At 37.6% G+C, this 22,510-nt stretch overlaps 1 protein-coding gene across 4 annotated transcripts in view; it reads left to right on the top strand.

The window, feature by feature from the left end:
- The first annotated feature begins 1,210 nt into the window (after positions 1-1,210).
- RFX3 (regulatory factor X3) overlaps positions 1,211-22,510 on the top strand; it is a 128,436-nt gene continuing 107,136 nt past the window's right edge. For 3 of the 4 annotated variants that reach the window (XM_082337561.1, XM_082337560.1, XM_082337563.1), the window contains exon 1: positions 1,456-1,855. In XM_082337561.1, the coding sequence (XP_082193687.1) occupies positions 1,732-1,855 (124 nt within the window). In that variant the 5' untranslated portion in view covers positions 1,456-1,731. Of the gene's footprint in view, positions 1,423-1,455; positions 1,856-22,510 lie in introns of those variants that run through there. The other variant, XM_082337562.1, reaches the window with a different exon arrangement.

Here is a 22,510-nt window from a genome sequence, read left to right as displayed (position 1 = left end):
AGTGGAGTGGTTGTAGGGTATGTATGTGAGCAAATGTCAGGTGCTTATAGCGACAGGTATGAGAAAGGTGTCAAGATTGTTAAACCATGTGCTGGTAACAAAACGTGAGGATACAGATCAGTACACAGGTAACGGTCATGAGGGAATTGCGTGGTTCACAGAGATTACAGGCAAGCATTACTAGCTACACAGACAGCAGCAGCTATGTATAGGGCTGCAGAGATACCTTGCAGGTTAGTAAAGAGCTGCAGATAGGGATGCACTGGGACTAGAGCGAGACACTGTAGCTGCCATTAGACAGGTGGACATTGTACGTAGCCAGAAAACCACCTACACCTCCACATCACCTGTCCCCCAAGTGCACACCCACAACTGAGACACAAACTGCCAGGAAGACAGCTGCCGGTTTTCACAGCTCCGTGTCAGCACTGCACCACGGCCTCCACGGCCCCACCGCCTGCACAGGGGTCGAGGCCCGCCCGCGCAGCAAGGCCGAGTGGACCCAGAGCGGCCACCGGGCGCCCCAGGGCTTTGGCTCGGCCACAGCGTGGCCTTGGGTCTGCCCGCCGGAGAAGCCCAGGGCGGGCAGGGCCACCGCAGAGCCACAGGGCTGCGGGCCCGGCCGCCGCCGTCCCTCCCGCCTTAAAATGGCGGCAGCCGGGCAGCTCCCCCTCCGCCAGCGGCTCCTCGCTGCCATTTTCCGAGGGAAGGAGGCGTGGGGCGCCTGTGGCAAGCGGCGGTGGGAGGGGGCGAGCAACCGCCGCCGGGCCCAACTTCCTGCCCGTCCCGCCTGGCGGCGGCCCCCTCGCCCGCCGGCGGGCACTGCGCTGTGCGGTGCGCTGCGACCCCCGCGGCGGCCAGCGCCGCAGCCGGGCCCCCTCCTCCCCGCCTGCCGGAAGTGGCGTCAGGCGGCCGCCGGCCCGGCCCAGGCAGCACCCGCGCGGCCACGCCCCTCGCCGCGGGCCCGGCGCCGCCAGCCGCCCCCGCCGCCGGCAGCCCCGCCGCCTCCCCGCCGCCCCTGCGTCCGCCCGCCAGCGCCGGCGGCCCGGGCGCGGCACAGGAGCCCAGGCGCTGCCCGGCCTGGCCGACGGAGCCGCCCCCGCCCGCCCCGGCGCCGTCCGTTAGGGCAGGCCCCGCCTCTTCCGGGCCTCTCCGGCTGGGCCGCCGCCTCCTCCTCTCTCGCTCGCTCTCCCTTTTGTGAGTTATAGCAACCGTTGCCTTGTGAATCAAGCGCCATAGTCACCGTAGTCCTGGCGACTGTTACCCATCAACAACAACCGCTCCTCTCCTGCTCCTCCTCCTCCTCCTGCTGCTGCTCCTCACCCCCTTCCTCATCGTCACCCACAACAACAACAACAACAACAACAGCCACCGCCAGCAGCAACGACAGCGGGAACACCACCACAGCCCGCCTCAGCCCAGGTGAATATGCTTGTCGGGCGGCCGCCGGCCCTCCCTCCGCGCTCCCTCCCCCAGCCGCTGCCTCCCCCCTCCCCGCAGCATCCGGGCCGGGGCTGCTCCCTTGGGCTGCGCGGTTGGTTGCGGTGCAGCCAGGGGGACGTGGGTCGCCCCCCCGGCTCCCCCGCTTTCCCCCGCCGCCTCCGCCTCCCTGTTCCTCTTCCCCGTCCCCCTCCCCGCCTCGCTCCGGCCCCGGCCCCGGCCCCGGCCCCGCTGCCCCTGGGTGTACTTTTCGGTTGGGTGGGGAGCGCGTTCTTGAGAGGGGCGGTTGGGATGGGGGTGTCTGTCGGGCGGGGAGGGGAGCTGGCCGCGGTGCGAAGTGAGGAGGAAGAGAGGCTTGGCGGTGATGGGGACGGCGGCACGCTTCTGGGACCTCCAGGACAATTGCTTGGATGCGGTGGGTATGCATCTTACTTGGTCTCTCGTTTGTACGGATGGGGGAATGTAGAAATCGTGGAACAAGGCTCCGGCCACAGTCTAACGCTACTTACTTTAAACCCGAAAAACCGTGGGGGTGGGAGGAAAGATGCAGCCAGAGACGGATCCTGTAGCACACTGAGAGCAGGGGGTGGTTTTCCCCATTCACTTATAGGGGCCTAGTTCTGATTTGGTGCAACTGCTAAATGTTGCAGATTTCTGTGAACTTGCTATATCTTTTAATGAGACTCTCGTGTTATCGATCGTATCGATCACTTTTCTGTGCTTTATGTAGCCATGTAATTTTTTCTTTTATTCATGATTAATGTTGCTGCTTATTTTAGTACGAGCTGTATTTTCTTTGTATTGTGGAGTGTTTTTTTGTTTATTCAATACCCATACACATACAGTGTAGCAGGTTTTTTTTTCTTCTTGCACTCCTTCTGCAGGGGATTATTTTTTAAATGATGCTTTCATACTGCCAGTGTAGTATGGAACAGTGCATGTGTAGATCTAGTTTATGCACAGTGAGTTATGTTCATGTGGAGAGAATCCATTTCAGTTTCCTTAAACTCTTCCCAATGAAGGAAATTCAAGATATTGACTGCGAGTTTGTGTGTTGAGGAGCAAAGCAAGGAGAAAACAAGAAACAGTATTTTAAAAAAAAAAAAAAGTCTTTGTGATTTTGTTATTACTGCTGTATTTCAAGAGTACGTTTGGGAAAGAGGGAAGAGGCAGCTTTTTACCCCTCAAGGAGCTATAGTAGAAATTGTGTTATTAATGAGGATGGTTTGCATTTTTTTTTTCAATCCAAAATGCTTGTTTTCTTCATCCTTTTTATGATTGCTTATTAAGGTCTAAACATGTGTATTGTCAGTGACATCAAATCATACTTTATATACTTTTTAATTCTTTTGGATAAAGTGAATTTTTGGCATCTATTATGGCAATGAAATTCTCTTTTAACATCTCCATATGCAGTTGCACTCTCCCCTTTGACTTGTCAAATTGTGTCATTGTGGCAAGCTTTTTTCTTTTTGAAGTGTTGACTTATTTATTTCCTTATTGCTTTATTTAATAAAATAGTTAGGAAAAAGGATGTTCTTGTTTTTAATCTAAAACCTACATTTTAATTGTATATAGACTTTTTCTATTTTTATATCTGTAGAAACCTGTGTAAAATGCAGGGTTTCTCATTACAATTTCAGCAACAATATACTCATTTGTCTCACATTGGAACTACCAATGAATGTGACAAGGGCAATTTTTCCAAGCAGCTATCAACTACAAAGCATGCTAAGTAGTTAGTGCATTGTTGATATTAATATTTCTTGAGCTAAGGCATATTGGATCTATCTTTTTTTTTTTTTTAATGTATATTTCATGGGCCAACAACAACTTAGAAAATACATTATTTTGAGTAATGACCAGAGGTCTCTACATTGTCATCTTTTTATGATTTTAGTCAAGATGAAACCACTGAGTGCTAATTTTCTACGTCCTGCTGTCAAAGAAGCTCTAAAGACTTTAAGAATTTGCGGTATAAGTTGTAGTACTGTATCAATCATACGGCACATTTAAATCTTAATGTATTTGTTATTAGTTTAATTGGGTAGTTTATGCGATTCATTGGTTGTGAAATCATTCCTGGCATCTACTGTTGTTGAAAAGAGAAGATGTCAGTTCTGCACCATGCCTTTCTTGAGTAGCCCTCTTACAGCGGGACAGACTACTACTCGGGATGGAATCCTTCCTGCGTGATGAAATCTGCCTTTGCAGAACATGTATCCAGACGCCTGGTAGCAAAGTAAAGTGCGTGCATAGGCTATGAGACAAACTTTCTGTTTTAACTCTGTCAGGAGACGTACAGATGTTTCTTAAAAATCAGATTAAAAGTACATAATTTTGTCTAAAAACGAAGACCTTTTCAGTAGTATTTATCCACATTTTCTTTAGGCAGTGGCTGCAATTTAGAAAATAATAATGCAGCTATAATCACTTCTTTTAATATTATGGACTTTACTAAGAAAAGTATTGACTCTTTATTCTCTCTGAAATACTGTAAAGATCACAGATGAGATCTGCATTATACGTTCTGATTCCCTAATGCCTGCAGCTATCAAAATAGTTGGTGTTTGTGCTGTTAACCAGTGTTTGAAAATCAGGTGGCTTGCGATTTTTTTATTCATTGGTTTTCGTGACTTAGACTGTGTAACTATCTAATTGTGTTTCAGCATATCCTAATGAGCCTATCTGAATCATATGCTCTGTTGTGTTGTTAGCGAGCTAGCCTACATTGTGCTGCTGTGGAGAAACCCTTTCAGTAATGTAGTGTAGGTAAATGAAATGGGAATCAAAGGTACAATGCTTTTAAAGAGTTTAAAGTTAGGGTACTTTATTTGATAATTAGGTTCAGCTTTGTTAGCAGTATTCCATTTCTTGTTCCCGCCTGATACGGTAGTTTGTTAATCACAAAACTGTCTACAGAAATAAATGTTGCTGTTTCTTTACATTTACTAAACTTCATATTGAGAGGGAATGCTGTTAACTGTTTTCCTCTCTTCTTACTCGAAACATAAGCAAGTATCTAAAATGCAATAATCTTTTATCATTGCAGTTTCTTTTGGTGTTCTAGCTAGTGTTTCTGGTTTTCATGCTTTACTTTGTCCCCTTATGAAAGGAGTCTTTCCCTCTTAAAATATTCCATATTAGTTGTATTTTTACCTACAGTTCTCCAAAAGCTTACCAGCTGCAGGTATTGTCATGTGGAATACTTAAAAAATGAATAGGCTTTTAAAAATATAAGATATGTGGCTCTTAAAGTCCTTTTAAAAATTATTTTCAGTTGAAATAACAAATACAGACAGAATCAAAAATAAGTTATCAGTGGTACTATAGTGTTCTTGTAGTTGGGGTTCCATTTCAAAATCAAACTTTGTCAAATTAATGTATTAGAATACCAAAAGCAGTATGTTTTTAAATTATGAATGAAACTACTTATTTTTTTACTAAGAATGAAGGCTGAAAAATAAATGAGGCTTTGAAAATGAATAGGCTAATGTTTAAGATGATGATTATCTGTTAGCCACAAGTTTATTATTTCCATATTTCTGGTAAAGTTGGTTGTCAATCATAACAATACTTCTTTTTTCTCACAGATGCTATGTATACCCGTACTTTGGAAATTTAAGGAGCAGTACATATATTGATTTGGCTAAATCTAGTTTGTTAGGGACAGATGGCTGATTTAAACAGGTGTCACTTTCATTTCTTGTGCATTGTGTTGAGACTTCCAGAGGTTTACAAAAGAGCTGCCTAAAGCAGGTGGTGATCTCTTCTTTTGTGATTAGCAAAATGTACTTTTGTAGGAAGTTATTTTGCTAGTGACTAGGTGTGTTTTAATAGTTAACATGTCATCTCAGAGTTTGAAATGTTCCATATAGTACAATCATGTTATTTTTAAATTCTTTTCTCATTGGACTTTTAAAGGAGATGTGACTATTTGGGTGTGAAATTTAGCGGCTTATGACTGTGTGGATAGCTGTAGTCCTAAAAATTTTCATTCTTGCAAGACCAAGAGCAGTTGTATTGCGTGAATCGTCATTTTGTTTCACTAAATTACTTACCTTTTCTTTTTTTTTTTTTAAAGAATATTTCACTTAAGAATATTTTTTAACAAAAATGGCCTGTTATTAAGAACACAGGATTAGTTTCAAAATTCTGTCTTTTTTTTCTGGTACCCTTCTATTTTAGCACACTTGCAGTTTTCTTCTTTTTTTATTTTATTCTTCAATAGTTATAATTTCCTCAGTTATAAAATATTTTAATAAGAAAGAATGAAATTGAAATTTGATTTCTAAAAATTATTAGGCATTTTTTGTTTCTAAGGGTTCCTTTTTTCTTTTTTTTTAATGTTATCTTTTTTATAACAATGACTGGTGTTTATTCTTAGTTATTTTCTTTCTAATAGATGCACCAGAGGGTGCTATGCTATTTGAAATACAAAAAGGAAAGAAAATTCTAAAATTTTAAAAATTCTTTTATTGAAATACACTGATAATGTATATGGGATTTGAATAAATCTTACTGAATTTTTTCTGCTTTTTTCTGTGCATTGCAGTATAGCAAACTTACTATTTTGGCAATATTATGCTAAAATCATGGAAGAAATGGGCTGTTCCATATCCGAGTATGTCTGTGTGTGTGTATGTGTGTGTATATAAATATATGCAATCTCTGTTCATTGAAAGAGAACAAATATTTATATGTAAATTATGTCTATATAGCATATAGCTGAAACAGTTTATACTTACTGAAGTAAATTATTGCTGATCTGAAAAGCTAAATGAAACTACCTGAGAGACACATGCATTTTGGATTGACATTTATTGTATGTTACATTTTTCATTTATAGGCCTATATTCAGATTTTATGTAACTTGTTCATTTATAGCTGAATGCTTTTTAAAAAACACGTTGCTGTATATAGATTTTTTTTTTTTTTTTTCTTTCTCCCTGAAACTCTTCCTGGATGAAACTGAGGTTGAAGCTTACCTGTTTACATCTGAATTGGAAAAGAGACAGAAACTTTGGTTGATTAGGATAGTTATCTTTCTCCATCCTCAGTTCTGGGACAGACACACAGTCCGCCCCTCCCCCCCCCACCCCCCCCCCCAAAAAAAAAGAAAACCAACCCCAAAAAACAACCAACCAAAACAACACCATGCCGCCCCACCCTCTGCCCCCAAGCCAGAAAAAAAACGGTATAAAAGTAGTATCCTCTGCATACTTAATGAGTACTACGGTGTTTCATTTGAAAAATTTCTCTATGGATATACGAACCCGACAGATTAGAATTTCATTGTTGTAACTTCTGTAGTTTAATAATATCTTGTTTTTCTATACACTGTAAGATTAACAAGGCAATGCTTTTTTGTGCGCATGGTTGCATAATGGTGTCTAGTTCAGTGTAATTTCCCTTTGGAAACATGTGAAAAGGTACAGGCCGGAGCTGGGATAGTACACCTTAAATTACTTGGTTTTGCACATTACCTTTAGTTGTTTTTCCTGTTCCACCACGAAAAGTTGTTTGTCTTTGGTCCCCTAACTTCAGATTTAGTGGCCCAAAATCAAGAGGTGGTGGATGGACTATATTGTAAGTTGTATTTAATAAAGGAATTTCCAATAAAAATTTTAATGAGGCTTGGAAGTTTAAATTCTAGCAATTCAGACTTTCTCTGTAAATTCCTAACTTATTTCTAGCCTGTCTTGTTTGAATTCTTACCTGACATCCAAAAATGGTATATTAATCACTAAATTTGAGTGTACTTGTAACATTTGTGACTTTTATTCATTCATTAATGAGAGGAGAAAAATATCTAGCACTATTTTTGAAGGTCGTTTCATCCACCCGTCGACCCAGTACATGGAATATATTTCAGCTTCTTAGACCTTCTCTGAGTGAACAATTTCTTTAGTTCTTTAATTTTCTTATTGAAGTCTTATTTCAAATAAGTTTATAAGGTCTTTAAGGCAAGAGCCATGTCTTTAGATTTTGTTCAGGCTTTGGATGCTACCACTACAACTAATGACCTAAAGCCGTGTTTACTGTTTATCTACCAAGTAAATGTCCTCTCTCTTCTGTTTTATTACCTCATAATAATTAATCTGACTGTGTTTTCTCTCACATACCACCTTAGGGATGTTTTCTAAACACTTAAGCTCAGTGTAGTTATATCATGCAACATTGCAAAGTAGAAATAGAAACAAATCTGTTAAAAGGTGCAGTATGTCACTTTGCAGGTGCCATTAAGTCAGTTTATTCTACTTCACTTAAGGTGTTCTGTTTTCTTGTCTGATTATGTCTTTTTGTGTGTTGTTAACTATACTTCCCTTACAAAGAATTGAAAAAGTGTAATAGGATTCTGAGCCAGAACTACTTACAACACAGTTATTAAGCTTATAGATAGCTATTTATTATGCTTCTGTGGAGCTAAAATTTGAAAATACATTTTGAGCTCCAATGAGCTAGTTCATGTCTGCTGAATTTTCAGGTGATGCATTGTATATTGTTTCTGGAGTACCTTTGGTCTGATTTTCTTTCCCCCCGCAAAATGTACCTAAATCAGGGGCGGAGAAGGGAGGGCAGTCTTGCTTACGTGGCTCCCTTAATCTGACAATGTTATTGGATGTTTATAGGCTATCTGAAGGGTTTACTTTCCAGTGGATTAGATGACCAGGATTGTGAATTTGAGCTAGTGTCTTTCAGTGTGACCTGTTGCACATGATCCACAAAGCATTTACAAAGTTGCTATTGGTCTGTGTAGCCTCATCTAAACAAAATGAGATACTACCACCTGAGCTTTTTCTTCCTTCTTTCTTGGTAGCGTTCTGCACTGCAAACAGCTGAGAGTGCACTTTGACAGGGCAAGTCTTAGATGACTTGAACTACAAAAAATAACTAGTATTTACTAAGGAGGACTAAGTCTACTCATTATAGGTAGGTGACAGCAAAAATAACAAAATAATTGTAGTTCTCTTGCCATTGGAAGGAGTGGTGACTGTCAGGATTTCTGTCTTAGGTTAAATGTCTCATAAATTTGAAGATTCACCTTCTGTTTAACTGTTGCAAAAAGTTTTCAGAATTCTGTATTTAGAGCCCTAACTGCTTCTTTTCCAATAAGATGTGTGCTGTACTCTTATCTCTTTATTGTTCTGTAGCTTGACATAAGCAGGAGAGACAACAGAGTTACAGATTTAGTGAAGGAAGAATGTTTCCTACTCCACATTCCTATTGATGAGATGTATATCATAGTTCTTCCATTAGGAAGGCTGTATACAAAGGATTGTTAACTTGTATTTCCGGTTAAGTTGTTACATACTGTGTTTATTATTGGGATTCAATGTTAATTGCTTTCGGTCTCTTGAAGAATTTGGAAAGATACAGTAAAGAAAAAAAGCTTGCCTTAAAACTTAAAACTTGCCTTAATTATAACCCCATGCTTGCTTTTCAAAGTATTTTTTAGGAAAATAGTTGTTCTAGAATCACCATTTTTAAAGTAAATTTACTCAAAATTTCTGATTAAAAAATTAAAATAATTTAATGATCAGATCATACACATTTTACAGTTAGTTAAGTTATAGAAAGTTAATGTTTAACTAAATATCTATAGCTTTACAAACTATTACACCCATTTATGAAATTAATATATGATTTATGAAAACTATTTAGATTACTTCTGCAGAAAGGTCTGGCTGTATTTAAAGTTGTGTTAGCCTTGGCTAGTGAGGAGCAGTTGAATTACCTGCATAATAGCTGACTTATCAAATTAACTGTTATCCATGAGGTGAAAGTGACATGCTAGTTTGTTGAGCATGTGGTTGCTAAGCTCATGTCAACATGTGGGTTTCTGTTTAGTATATAGTTCACTTCTATTTTATTTGGTCCACTCTGTGTTAAAGCTCTTCAACTGAGTTGCAGTTTGCAAAAGAGTTGATAAATAACTCTTCCATATTCATTTTGTTGTTTTCTATCAGATTTAGTAAATGGAAAAATGTAGAATCCAGTGCATTTTTAACTCCTCAGAGTTGATTCTGTGTAATAGTAATAGCAATTCCCTATAAATTCTAGGAAGATTATTCTTTGGACTTTCTGAAAGGCGTGAAAACTCTTCTGTGAGCTGTACCATCCTTATGGTTGTTTTAGGGAGTAAAACATGCTTAGCTCTAGAATGAAGGTATGTAGCACAGAAGTATGGCTCCATTCCCTTATTTTGTAGAAATACTTTTGTGATTGGATTCTGGGTTTTGAAGTAAAGCAAGTGTGAATGAGCTAAGGTGAAAGTACAACTCTTCATGGTATTGTCTCTTTCCAGGTGCTTTCTGACTGACGGTTGTCCCGAGTTGCTCTATTTTTCTCCAACTCTCTGAAACTCCTTTGTACTGTAAGGAGCGTAGTCCTGACAGGGTATTTTAAGGAACAATAGGGGGCAGGTAAATTTGTAAAGGTTTTGGTGCACTGGGTCTGTAGTTATGTGGAGCTGAGAGAGGCGTAGGGTTTTCCAAATCTCAGGCTGGTTCACAGAATTCTGGTTTTGTGACTGAAGTACACTTCACTAGCAAATTTATGTCAAACCAAGGGAAGGTTTCTTAGCAATAGACTGAGAATTAGAGTTTGTCCTACAAAGCAGTAACATAAATTATCACGCAAGTAGTCATTTGGGTTTATGGAACAGAGCTTCTCCTAGTATTTTAAAGGTTGTGTTTTTATACTGGTTCAGTTGCAGCTGTTTGGTGTGGGTTTTTTAATGCTGTTGTTTCAAGTCATCCAGATGGTCAGTACTCAAACAGTATAACCTTCTGAACTTGTGTGGTCTGGGATATTCAGATTTCAGTTACCATCTTATATCAATAGTTGTTTAGGGAGGCAGGTCTTACTAAGATTTAAATTTCAGATACTGAAATTACCTGCCATGATCCTGATACGAGCCACTGAGTCAAGTTTCCTGTCTTTAATGGGGCTTGAAGGTGTTCAGTATTTTCACTGCTTGTCCTTACTTTAGTATATATTTTTCCTGATTGAATTCTGAAGAAACTGACATTTCTTGTCTTAAGAGAAGAGCTAGACACAGGATCATGACTTCAGTGCAGTGACCAACTTTCATGACCTAATGAAGATATATTCTTCATGTGTTCTTGAGTCACAAGTTGTGTATCACAAACATATTTCAGGCAACTGGGATGAAGGTGAGTTTTAGGATTACTTTGCATGTGTAAGACTGCCTTTTAAGGGTTCCCACTGCTTGATTTCAGGATGACATATGGTTGGGACCTGGAACAACTCAGTGCTGTAAATCTCAGCAGCTCTTAATGGCTTGTGTCCTCAGCACAGTCGTAAGTTTTGGATACTCAAGAATTCTTGTGTCAGCATAGTTTTGTTGGTTACATGTTATGATCCAAGGATGGTAACTCTTCAGACACAGCTGAATTTCTTGAAAGCTCAACATCAACAGGCTGACCATCTGTAGCCTACTGAAGGTTAAGCTAGAGCCAGCAGTTCATTTTTTTTCCTGTATTGAAAATAACTAATGTTTTTAATAAAGTATAAGACACTCTTCCCATGTTTTATAATATAGGAAGAGGTATAATGCCCAGGGCAGAAAAACAGATGTATCTGGCAGATAGGAAATTGGAAGTTATGTTTTGGTCATCTATGATAGAGGAAAGGGTGTGAGGGGGGATGGTTTTGATCAGAAATGCTAAAGTACTTGTTCCAAAGTTTGTTGTATAGGAAGGGCAACATAGCAGGATTTGGCCATTAAAAATGACTTGAAGATGTAATTGGGTGTTAATAGTAGGGATTGAGATGTTGACTGATAATATGTTAAGCCCTCTAATAAAATTAGCTGTGTCATCTCCATAAACCAAGTTGCCTGGCCACAAGTATAACTTTGTTTTATAGCTATGCTTCTGAACTCGAATGATCTGCTCTCATTGGCTAGTATTCGTATTTTGTTTTTAAAAGTATGTTTATTCTACATGAAGTACTTCTGTCTTTCACGTACTGATTCAAAAGCTTTTTACGTACTCTAGTTACAGCATTTAACCTGCTAGTATGAAAATGGTTAAGTTTGCCATAAGACCAAAGGAACAGAAGATGCTTAGGGCACTCCAGTTTTGTTTGTTTGTTTGTTTGTTTTTTCTCTTGATGAGCAAAAGAAATGTGGCAGATAATTTCATAGGAATAAGAATCATCTAGCAGGGCATTGCTTTTCAATCTAGGTGGTCCAGCCTTGTCAAATGGAGTTACTTGTGTTATGGCAACGGGTAAAACTGTTGGTTTTCACATCACTGACTGTTATCATGCTGTTTCTGTATTAAGTATATTTTCTCAAATAGTCTGTTAACTGTCCTTCACAGAGTGTTAGAAAGTGCATCTTTTCTTACAACAAATGTATAGATTATCTGTTATGAACATGGTATTTTTGTGCTACTTAGTGAAATCTAGTACCAAAGTGGTCACTAAAAAAAAAACCCTGTCTTTTAACCTACTTCTACAGTAATATACTGGTCAAAAGGGAGAGGAATACCAGTCCTGTGCAGCTGTCTAGGTCTTCACAGACCCTCAGTCAATAGTCGGTAGACTACAGGCTGGGGACAGAGTGGCTGGGAAGCAGCACTGTGGAGGAGGCCCTGGGGTCCCTGGTTGGCAGTGGGCTGAATGTGACCCAGCAGTGTGTCTTGGCAGTAGGGAAGATCAACAGTGTCTCTTGGGGTGTACGAATAAGGGTATAGGCAGGAAATTGAGGGAAATAATTATCCCACCCCTCTCCACACTCATTAGGCAATCTCTACATCCTTGTCTCGTTTTGCTCTCACCCTCCCACCATTATGGGAAAGACATTTGTAAACTGGAGTAAGTTCAGCAGAGGGCCACTAAGACAGTCGGGAGCTGGAGCACACATGTGTGTGAGGAGACCCTGAGGGACCTGGGCTTGTTCAGTCTGGAGAAGAAATTGTTTCAGGAGTCCTAACAGCAGCCTTCCCTAATACCTACAAGAAGGTCATCAAGAAGATGGAGCCAGGCTTTTGGCAGCGGTGCATCATGGAAGGATGAGAGACAATGTTCATAAGTTGAAACAACAGAGGTTTAGACTGGAGGTAAGGAAAAACCTTTTTCCCCATGAGGACAGCCCAGCAATGCAGGTGGGACCAAGCGAGGTTTTGCCATCTCTGTCCTTGGAGATTTTCAAGCCTTGACTGGATAAAGCCCTGAGGAGCTGGTCTGATGCCAGGTCTGAGCCTGCTTTGGGAAGGAAGTTGGACTTGAGAGCTCGTAAGTCCCTGGCAGCCTGAACTGTACTATGGTTTTACTTGTGACTCTTACTCTACAGCAGAAGTTCCTGGACTGTGATCTAGTTTGTCTTCTTTTTCATCTTGGCTAGTTCCATTTCTTAGGACTGCAATTGAATCTTCACCTCTGGAGGTAAAAGAGGAGGGATAGTGTCTAGAGCTAAAATCACAAAACAGTTGTCTTGAGATATATCACAAAGACATAGTTTGGGTGCCCAAGAGACAGTCTCCCTGACAACACAGAACTCTTGTATTCCTTTTTCCTTCAGTGCATTACTACAGTTATGTTATTTTGGTCCAATGCTTTATTCTCTGGATTTCACAAACTTAGGACTGGACATAAACTGGATTCCGTGCATTTATTTATAAAATATTTTACAATGAAACCTTGAGAATTTTTACTGGAGCCCTACAGAGGCAAAAATAATAGCAATAGACAAAACTGCAACAGAAGGAAAACAAATTTGTTAGGTCTCTTCAAGAGAAGGCAACTATGAACAAAAGGATTTAAAAAACAAGGAGGAAAGATCTTGGTTGAATACTTGGCAAAACGAACCTCAGTTGTTGATTTCTGTGGACTTTTATTTGTGTGTATTTATTAGGGTCTTAATTTGCAGTTCTTAATTCTTTTGTTGCAGTGAAAGAGGAAAATAAAGAAAAAGAGGAAAAACAGTAAACTTAATTTTTTATTGGAAATTATTTAAAAATTTAAAATCAATTGGATAATTTCCTTGCTTTGTTGAGACCAGTTCAGGGGCGTTGATGAAACATTCTATATTTGGCTAAATGCCTAGTGATTTGTAAGTGGTACTCAACAAATATAATGGCCAGGAGTCTGAAGAGGGTTTTTTTTTTTTTTGTGATAAGGATATCTAAAATATTTTCCTATAACTTGCCTGTATTCCTGTTAATTTTGATAGGAACGGGATAGTGTCCAAAAAAGGACTTGGGAGCGAGGATAATCTTTTCTGAGTGTCTGTAAAGAGGTGTTTGTTTAGCAAAAATGTTTGCTTTATCATGTAGCTGCAACTATTAAATGAATAGCAATGATGGAGATGAAGACCAATGGTCTAAGGAAGTGTGTATGGCAGTAACTACTATTGATGAAATCAGAAAAATAATTTCGGAATCAATGTGTCTGTTGATTGAAGTGGTTCAGTTTGGTGGTTTTTTTTGTTTGTTTTGGCTGGGGTTTGATCATTGTGGGGCATTCAGATGTTGAAGTCCATAGTGAAATTAATGTATCTCTTACTCTTGTTCAATGCTGCTTGAGGGATAAGCAAAGACATAGGTACATACTACTAATTGTGATAAATATAGTCTTGATAATCAAGGCAGTATTAGAAAGTAATCCCTTTATTTAAATACAGATGTTTTATTGTTAGCTGAATCAAATTCAATGATTAAGGCATAAACAAGCAAATATATTATTCAGAACCTGCATTTTGATTTTATTCATAAGTTGTTAAACTTACCTCCCTCAAATTCGAGAACTTCAATGGAAGAGGGACATAAGATTTCCATAAAGTGTTTGCAGTGCTTTTTTTCCTGGGAAAAATCCTTTTTCTGGTTGAACTAAATAACTAAATGCACAGTGAAACTTGAAATGTCCTTAAAGATCTAACACCATAACATAGTCAGTACTTTTTTCAAGAACCTCTATTCTACTGTGCTTGTCTTTAAGAACATTCCTGTCAAGTAAGGTTACATGTCTGTCTTTTACAAGTAAGAGATTAAAATGGATGCCAAGAAAATGAAAGTGATATAAATCTTGCTGAGCAAAACAAAGAGCTTCAATAAGAAAAACAAATTGAAAAATCTTTAGCATATCTCAAAAATTATATAAGTAGTGTTGAGTTTTGGTGTTGCATATGTCATAGTTTAGGTTTTTGTGTTCCCATATTATAAACGAGGTAGCTAATGGTATCTATTTGATAATGTTATTTTTCTGTTACTTGGCAATTATGAAAAACCGTGAAATGATATGTTACATAGCCTTATGTCTTTATTTTAAGAGTTAGAAATCAAATTTAGTTTCTGCTGTTAATGACATATACCTTTAATAAATATTGTCACTGAATATTCTTTATATTTGTTTTCTGATTCTCCATATATGCAGTAGGATGGAGCCTAAGAAATCTTACTAAACAATTATAAAAATCAATTAACATTACCTTTTGTTAAACCATCTTTTGAAAGTAATAGTATTTACATTACCTGAGCATCAAGCTTTTTGTCAGATAACACGAAAACTTCTGTTAGGAATGCTCTGTAACCTTAAAAGTCAGAAAACAAACAAATGTGCTTTGGATCGAGTTGTGCAATTCTCGATATTCCACTTGTATTTTAAGTACAATTTCTGTAAACATAGAGATTTGTTAACTATTCACTATTGTACAGTACTAGCTTGATTAATGACATACTTTTCTTTTTATAACTAATGGATTTCTCCTAATAATCCTCCCCCCCTGGTGTGCTGGTATGTTGTTCATTACTTCATTTGGGCTTTACACTGTACTTCCTATTTTTTCTATCTCAGTGGTTTTTCTTTTGAGGGGAAAAAAGCCATGCTAGATGATCCTAGCTAATAAGAACCATTATGCATGTTTTTTCCACAGTGTCATGTTTTCACATGCTTTCTAGAGTGAATCTTAGCTAAGAGCTTAGAGAACTGTTTCTCTGAGAGAACTGCACTAATAAGTAAGGAGGGTTTAGTCATTTTAGAATATCACTTATAAATCTATGCCTGTAATCTAAAAACAAACATTGAAGTGTTTGGTTTTAAGTCACATATGGAATAAAAATAAAAATATTGATATCTATCCAGGAAATATAAGCTGAGACTTGTTCAAATCACTGTCTTTTAAGATGCTGGGTACCTATAGGTTGGAAAAGCAGAACAGAATGCAATGTTTGGAACTGTGTGTCTTTTACTGCAAGGTGGACAAAAAAACGTGGGAGTTTTTTGGTGCATTTGACTTATGAAGTTTTTTGGTTTATATCTCTGTGTATGAATTTGTGTATATTTTTACATTAAGAATATTTAATCATTTCATGAGACACCAAAGTCAAGCTTTTATTTTTGAAACATTTATAGTAATAATGCTGTCTTGTGAATAAATATGTGCTTGTGAAAGCTAACATATTGGGAGAAGTCGCACGAGAGAGCAAACAAGGTTAAAATTAATATCTTAAATGTTATCCAGTGTGATACTGAATTTTCAAGCGTGTTTGATAAAATAATATTCTTACAGTGAGCATATTTCTTTGTCATTGCTTCCAACGTAATACATTTCTTGTGTATTTCCTGTAGAATTGCTGTTGCTGGATTTGCTGTTAACTTGAATATATATTTCTTAAAAAAAAAAAAAAAAGGAAGAACATGATAAACATAGGGAAATATTAGTCGCCTCATACAACTATACTCAGGTGACAAAGGACATTGATACCTTTATCATCAGTTACCATCTGTCTTTGTTTTTTTTTTTTCATATTCTTTTACCAAAGTAGAATGAGATTGTTTGATTTCCTTTTGAGTGAACTTTAATACAGTATTAGCAAAATGAGAATTTAATTTTATAATTACTGTACTTTAAATATATGGATACAAAGCAAAGTGGTAGATTTTGAGAGGTACTTAAAATTCAGGTGATGGGCAGGGTGAAGGATATCTTTAGGACATAAAGCAGTATTTTAAAATAAGGTAGCTTTTTTAAAATGTGTACCCAATTTTGTAATTTCTCTGTGAATACTTGTTTGAAAGTTTTCTTTATATATATACTTACAGATTGATTGTTCATTTTCTTTTCTTCCTTTTTCTGTCTTTTTTCCTAGACAGGAAATTAAAGTATATACCGCTCTTTAAATCTTCCTTTATGTCAACATTTTCTTCTTCCTTTGCAGTTAGTCCTTTTTGGCTGCCTTATTATGTTATCATTGATGACAGTGTTATCTGTTTATGTATATTTTGTAATTAAAATTATATTTTCAGTATTTTTTGGCACTCTTTTTTAGTTATTAAGCTGTGCAGTTCAGCATTTACTGCTTTTTCCTGGTCCTTGTTGGCTTGCATGTGGTTTAATATTTAACAGTTTACCTGAGATAGTGGGGTGTGACAAGGCTGCTAAGCATCACACGTTGCTGACATATATCCGGCTGGTTTGTAGGGATAGCCTACAGCTACTGATCTCTGCTTCCAGGGACTACATGATTCTTTCTTTGCCAGCAGCCACTTTGCTTTCTTGTTTGCTAATCTCTAGCTTTCTTTCAGGGTGCTTTAGCCGGCTTCATGTCAATGTACACAAAATTGACACTTAAAAAATATATTCCGAGGAACATTCTTTTAGCCAATTTTATATAATTGGAAAGAACATGTATTGAAAAGTTCAGAATTTTCTTTTAGCAGTATCTGAGAATAGGTGAATCTCCAGGCTTTGGGAATAAAATCATATTGAGGCGTGGGACGCTTTGAGGGTGTCTTAAAATAAGATCTTGAGGTTTTTGTTTGTTTGGTTGGTTTGGTTTGGGTTTTTTTGTTTGTTTGCTTTTTTTGTTTTGTTTGCTTGGGTTTTTTGTTTGCTGAGGTTTTGGTGATTTTTTTTTTTTTTTAAATAATTTTGAATTTATAAAAGTGTGCTCATTTGACTCCTACTAAGATTTTCTGCAGAGCCTATTGATACCTGCCACCTGTGTGAAATGACAAAGCCAAGTTCCCACACCTGGTAGGGCTGACCAAGGAGCTGCTGCTGCTGCTTGCTTGGGTTTGTCAGAATCTGTCCTGGAAAACATATGTACAGTCCTCCAAGGCAATTAGAGGCTAACTTTTGAACAATTTGTGTGACTCATCTCAAGGTGTTATTATACTCTTTACAGCCATAATTTTCTATACTTCTTTCCACACATAGTTGTTTCTTGGTCAAAGTTTTGAACAGTTCATCCACAATAGTTTTTAAATATTTAAGTAAGTCTAACCATATTGATCAGCTTTAGGGTTCTAGCTTGGTGTTGCTTGGTTCAGGAAAAACTGAGCTTTAGGATTTGAAATGTTCAGATTGGGTAATTCTGTTTGTTTGGAACTCTTTTATAATGGGATGAGAAGTTATGTGTGTTTAGAGATCCAGGTTTCTTTAAGAGTTGTTCTGGATTCTCCCTATCCTTTATATTAGTGTAGTCATATACGTATTCATAATCCTTTATATCCCTTAAATGTGATAAATTTTAATCTATGTTTTCATATTTGAGTGCGTTATCCATACACAAAGGTATAAAGGTTTTTTTATGATTTACAATCATAATTTTCATTTCACATCAGAGTATATTATTTTGATAATGTTATTATGTTGATAATTTAGACTGACTTTCATTACTGTAATGACAAATTCAAGCTTTCAGTGGAACTATAACAAATTAAAATTAGCTTTCTTTGTTATTGATCGTTTATAGACTATACAAGTCTTATTCAAGGCAATCCTTTTATGTTTGGAGATGTGAAAAGAATCCCATCTCCTTTCATATAATTGATTATAATATTGAAAAAACTTTGTAATTTAAATTTTGCCAAAATTTTTAGTAACAGATACAAATACATTATTTTTACAGGCACATGTATGTACAAAGTGAAAAGGGCATAGTTTTTATTTCACTGTGGTCACTGTTCCTGTAGCACTTGGTTTTATGTCCTAAGTCTCTTATTCCTGAATATGAAATTTTTAGCTCTTGTGGTCCTGAAAATTTGATACCTATTGCAAATGGTAAGTGATGTGATTGAACACAATAATGTAGTTTTGATAAATTAAAATATTAAGAATATACTACATTTCAGTAAGAATTATAAACAATTTACTGAAACATATTTAGTCTTGTTTATTTTTAAGTGAAATAGTTTTATTATTGTAAATTTTGTACACTTCTGAACTGTCTGTATGGTCACTGTATTCTCTATATTAGGGATAACCAAACTTGTGCCTGCAATATGTCTGCTTTTTTTTTTCTTGTGTACAGTGCACCGATTTTACAACCATTCAGAGGATATACGGACAGTGTGTTTAAAAGTGTTTTTGCTTCTTTTTAACTTTAAAGCACGAAAGGTGAGATTTTTCAGAAAGCTGAGAACCATTAATTTATATGCATTAATTCCAGCTATCTTCCCTGCTTTTCACTGCTAGCTTTCACTTCTGTCTCAGCTAATGGCTGTTCTTCTACATACACTTTACATCTCTTCTCCTGATCACTCTCTTATGTGCTTGGCCTTTTACAATTACTCATCCTGCCTTTGTTCTTTTCTTTGTCTTCCACTTCCCCTTCCTTCTGCTTCTGTATTAGCTGTGGAAGTGTTGGGGATACAGCAACAAAGATTTCTCAATCATTGACTTTAGGGCTAAACACCTTAATAAATTTGTAGGAAATCAGTTTGGGAGAAAATAATATTTTCAGCTAGTGGCATGTTTACTGATCTGAGGGTATGGTGTCAGTAGTCTGTGTGTGGAAGATGATTATGTGAGCAATTTGTTCATTGTTAAATAGTATCTTCAGAGAAATTTAGCAGTTTAGTTGAGTCACAGCTAACAGCCTAATATTGCCAGTTTCTGGCAATGAAGTTAATGGCTATGCCCCATTTAAGTTACTATTGGAATCTGTGCATTTACTAAAACTTAGTCTTGAAGTAGCTGGGTTTTAAGTATCACAAAATATGTGTGTATTTAAATACATACAGGCTAATAATTTTTTTTTCCTGCACCTTATTTAATCTTCTGAAACTACTTACGGATGAGAGGAACTATGTACGAAATTTTTTTTTAAAGATACAGTGAAATGAAAACCGCAGTATAATGGAAAATGTTCAAAAACATGAAGTATGGGTGACAACATATATGCCACTTAGTTTGGATGGCTGGATGTATGCGTATTATACGCATGAAGCAGCTGTTTTCTATGTGTAGATATGTGTATCTTTATGTGTAGATATTTGCACATACAGTATATGTGTGTGCAGATGGACAGTGTGTATGTATATCTTGTTTATGTATATAGAGAGTATGTAGAACCAAGTGTAGTCCACCTACATTAAGTGATTTCACATCCAGAAGAAACTAGTGGAAAAAACTTTCTGCAGGATCCCTACGCCCCATGCACTGTTTCTGAAGGCTGAAACAACTTTTCTAATCACCTTAAATGATTCAGGTTTTTTTGCTTGTAGCAGTAGTCACAGCTTATCAATTTCATGTCATTCATTAAAATTTTTTTCTTCTGAACAGGAAACATAGGGGAGCAGTTCCATGTGCATTTTCTCTGGTATAATTATGGTGGTAGTGAATTATATCCTAAGAATAGGGATTCTAGAGTTATGGGAGACAATATTAACTTCTTAAATCAGCTTGGTAATGTGGAACTGTCTCCTCAAGCTAATTTGCTACTTGCTGAAGGAACATTCAGCTTGCACAGCTTCCTTGAATGGCCGGTCCTACAGGTGAGATATCTTCTGTAACAAAGGATGGAGGAATGCTAGGCTAGGCCTTAAGCTCATTATGGCCAGATTCTGGTCAAATTTATTTTATTGAGCTGTCAATGAAGACAACCAGGTTGTCTCACCAGACTTAATAAATTAAGATCCTATTCTATTTTGTGTAAACAAAACCTTGATGTCTGCAAGCTTCATTTGCTTCAGTGACACTGAAGGGAATATCATACTTATGAAAGGTCATTTAAGGAAAAATGGTAGATGGACATAGCTTTGAATCTCTGCTCTCTTTGTCAAAGTGCTTCCCATCTCTAATAAATCCTTGGGTAACACAGAAGCACTTAACAAGCTCTAACAAAAAGTTGACTGTAAAAGTTAGCTCAGATAATCAATATCTAGTTTTTAATTACAAACCAGTAGGTAGTTCTACAGCATAACTTGCTTAGATTGTTCTAGCTATATCTCTGCTGATGTTTTCCAAGCTGCCTGTCATCTTTGAGGTCATGACCATTAGGGTATCTTAATGCTACAGTGATCTTTTCCTTATGAAATTATAAAAAGTAAACTAGCAATGGTGGTCATACTCAGTAAGACTTTAGATTTATGGTTTTGGCTGTAGAAGTTGATGAAATGTGTTCGATTGTGGCATTTGGTTGTGGACTGTACTAGAGTAGTGACTGTCAGCTTTGCTAGACTAAATCCCCCAAGTATAGGGGATAAAGCAACTTCTTTGTGGTTTGAGTCTTATCCTAACATAGATGAGAAGTTTGGCTTGGCTTTAGAAAAAGATCCCGCAAGCTTACAAATTTTGGAGAAGAAACAAAGTTCTAGTTAGAAGAGTTTGTATTCATTAGTGCATTCTGATTAGGTTTTCTGTCTTACCCCCAATGCTCTGAGATTTTTTTTTTTCTTCAGAACAGTCTTCAAATTTGTTATTGTTTTCAAGGTTCCTCTAGAAAACCTTGACCAATAAGTGTACGAAGCATTTTGGGAAAGACAAACGCTAACATTTCCTCATCTGACTTCTGGAATCCATTTTGTGGCACTGGCTGTTATGGGTATTGTATAGACAATTAATCTTAGCATTTCCAATAACTTTTGGGACAGTATGTTTCCTTCTTAGCTTTGTACTCTTAAGGAAGCAGTTTTTTTCTGGTAGAGCTGTCCATCTTATTCAAAAGAGGGCTAGAAGTTTCAGAAAAACAGATACCAACAAAATAATTAGTTTGAGAAGGTAAGCAAAAACATGTACTACCACTGAAGAAAATGGAGTTACAATTCATTTTGCACTCCCCGCATCTTGTTGAGTCAGTTAGCAAACACTCACAAGCTGTGATAGTGTGTTGTATTATGGATCCACTTAAAGGACCAAGCTGGAGGAAATGCAGCTTTCTTAATTCTGGTGCTGTTGGGTGCAAGTTGGAACAGCCTCAGATTATTAGAAAGAGTGGAGAAAAGCCATAATATTCAGCTCTTCTGCATGTCACTTCTTAGCCATTTTCCAGCAGATTTGCAAAAATATTGCCAAAAGAAATGAATCTGCAGAGACGTACATAGATGTCTAATTTGGCTTGCATAATCTGTAAAGGTGACAAAGACGCACAAAGGCAGAACTCAGTTTGACTGCAAAGTCTTAAAACCACTTTACAGGCCTGCTCGACATCTTTTGATATAGAGAATAAATACTAAGTATTATTCTGCCATTTTAAAGTTATTTTTAGGGCTTGTTTTTTTTTTTTTTTTTTTTAAAGTCCTGCTTTATGATCTAGAGTATGAAACTTAATGTATTGTTACGTCAAAGTTTCTTATAAAATATCTGTGCAGAGCATGTTGTGCGACTCCATTATACTAGCTGTTGAAAGTTAAACTTTGAAGGGGTTTGAAGTTTACGGATTTTAACTTTTGTAACTTAAATGATGAATTAGAGGAAATATTGCTGTTCACTTTGCTGTAGCATGCAGTAGAGATCAGATATATTGCTTTTGTGTAATTTTTCTGGTTTTGTGTTTGTTTACATTGTTCAAATCTGTTGTTGTAACTTTTTTTTAAGGGTATGCCTGGAGTTGGGGGTTGACTGAGAGTGTTAATCTATTTAAATAAACTGGTTAGAGCCCTAGGAGGCGGCCTGTGGTGTTTTCAATGCTTCTCAGCCTGAAAGCGCTGCATAACCCTTTCAGGTTGCATAGCAACAGGCTCCTAGCAACAATAATAGATTGAATTTCCAATAGTGACCAGGCCGGATGTAATAATAAAGCAAGAGTACAAACAGTTGTCATGGTTTTCTTTTCATAAAAAAACTAGCGTGAATTTAGGGAGATTCTGTTTCTCA

The sequence above is a fragment of the Platalea leucorodia genome (genome assembly GCF_965183815.1).
Source record: "Platalea leucorodia genome assembly, chromosome: Z".
Lineage (NCBI taxonomy): Eukaryota > Metazoa > Chordata > Aves > Pelecaniformes > Threskiornithidae > Platalea > Platalea leucorodia.
Note: the sequence above shows the minus strand (reverse complement) of the source record. Positions and strands in the feature narration are given on the sequence as shown.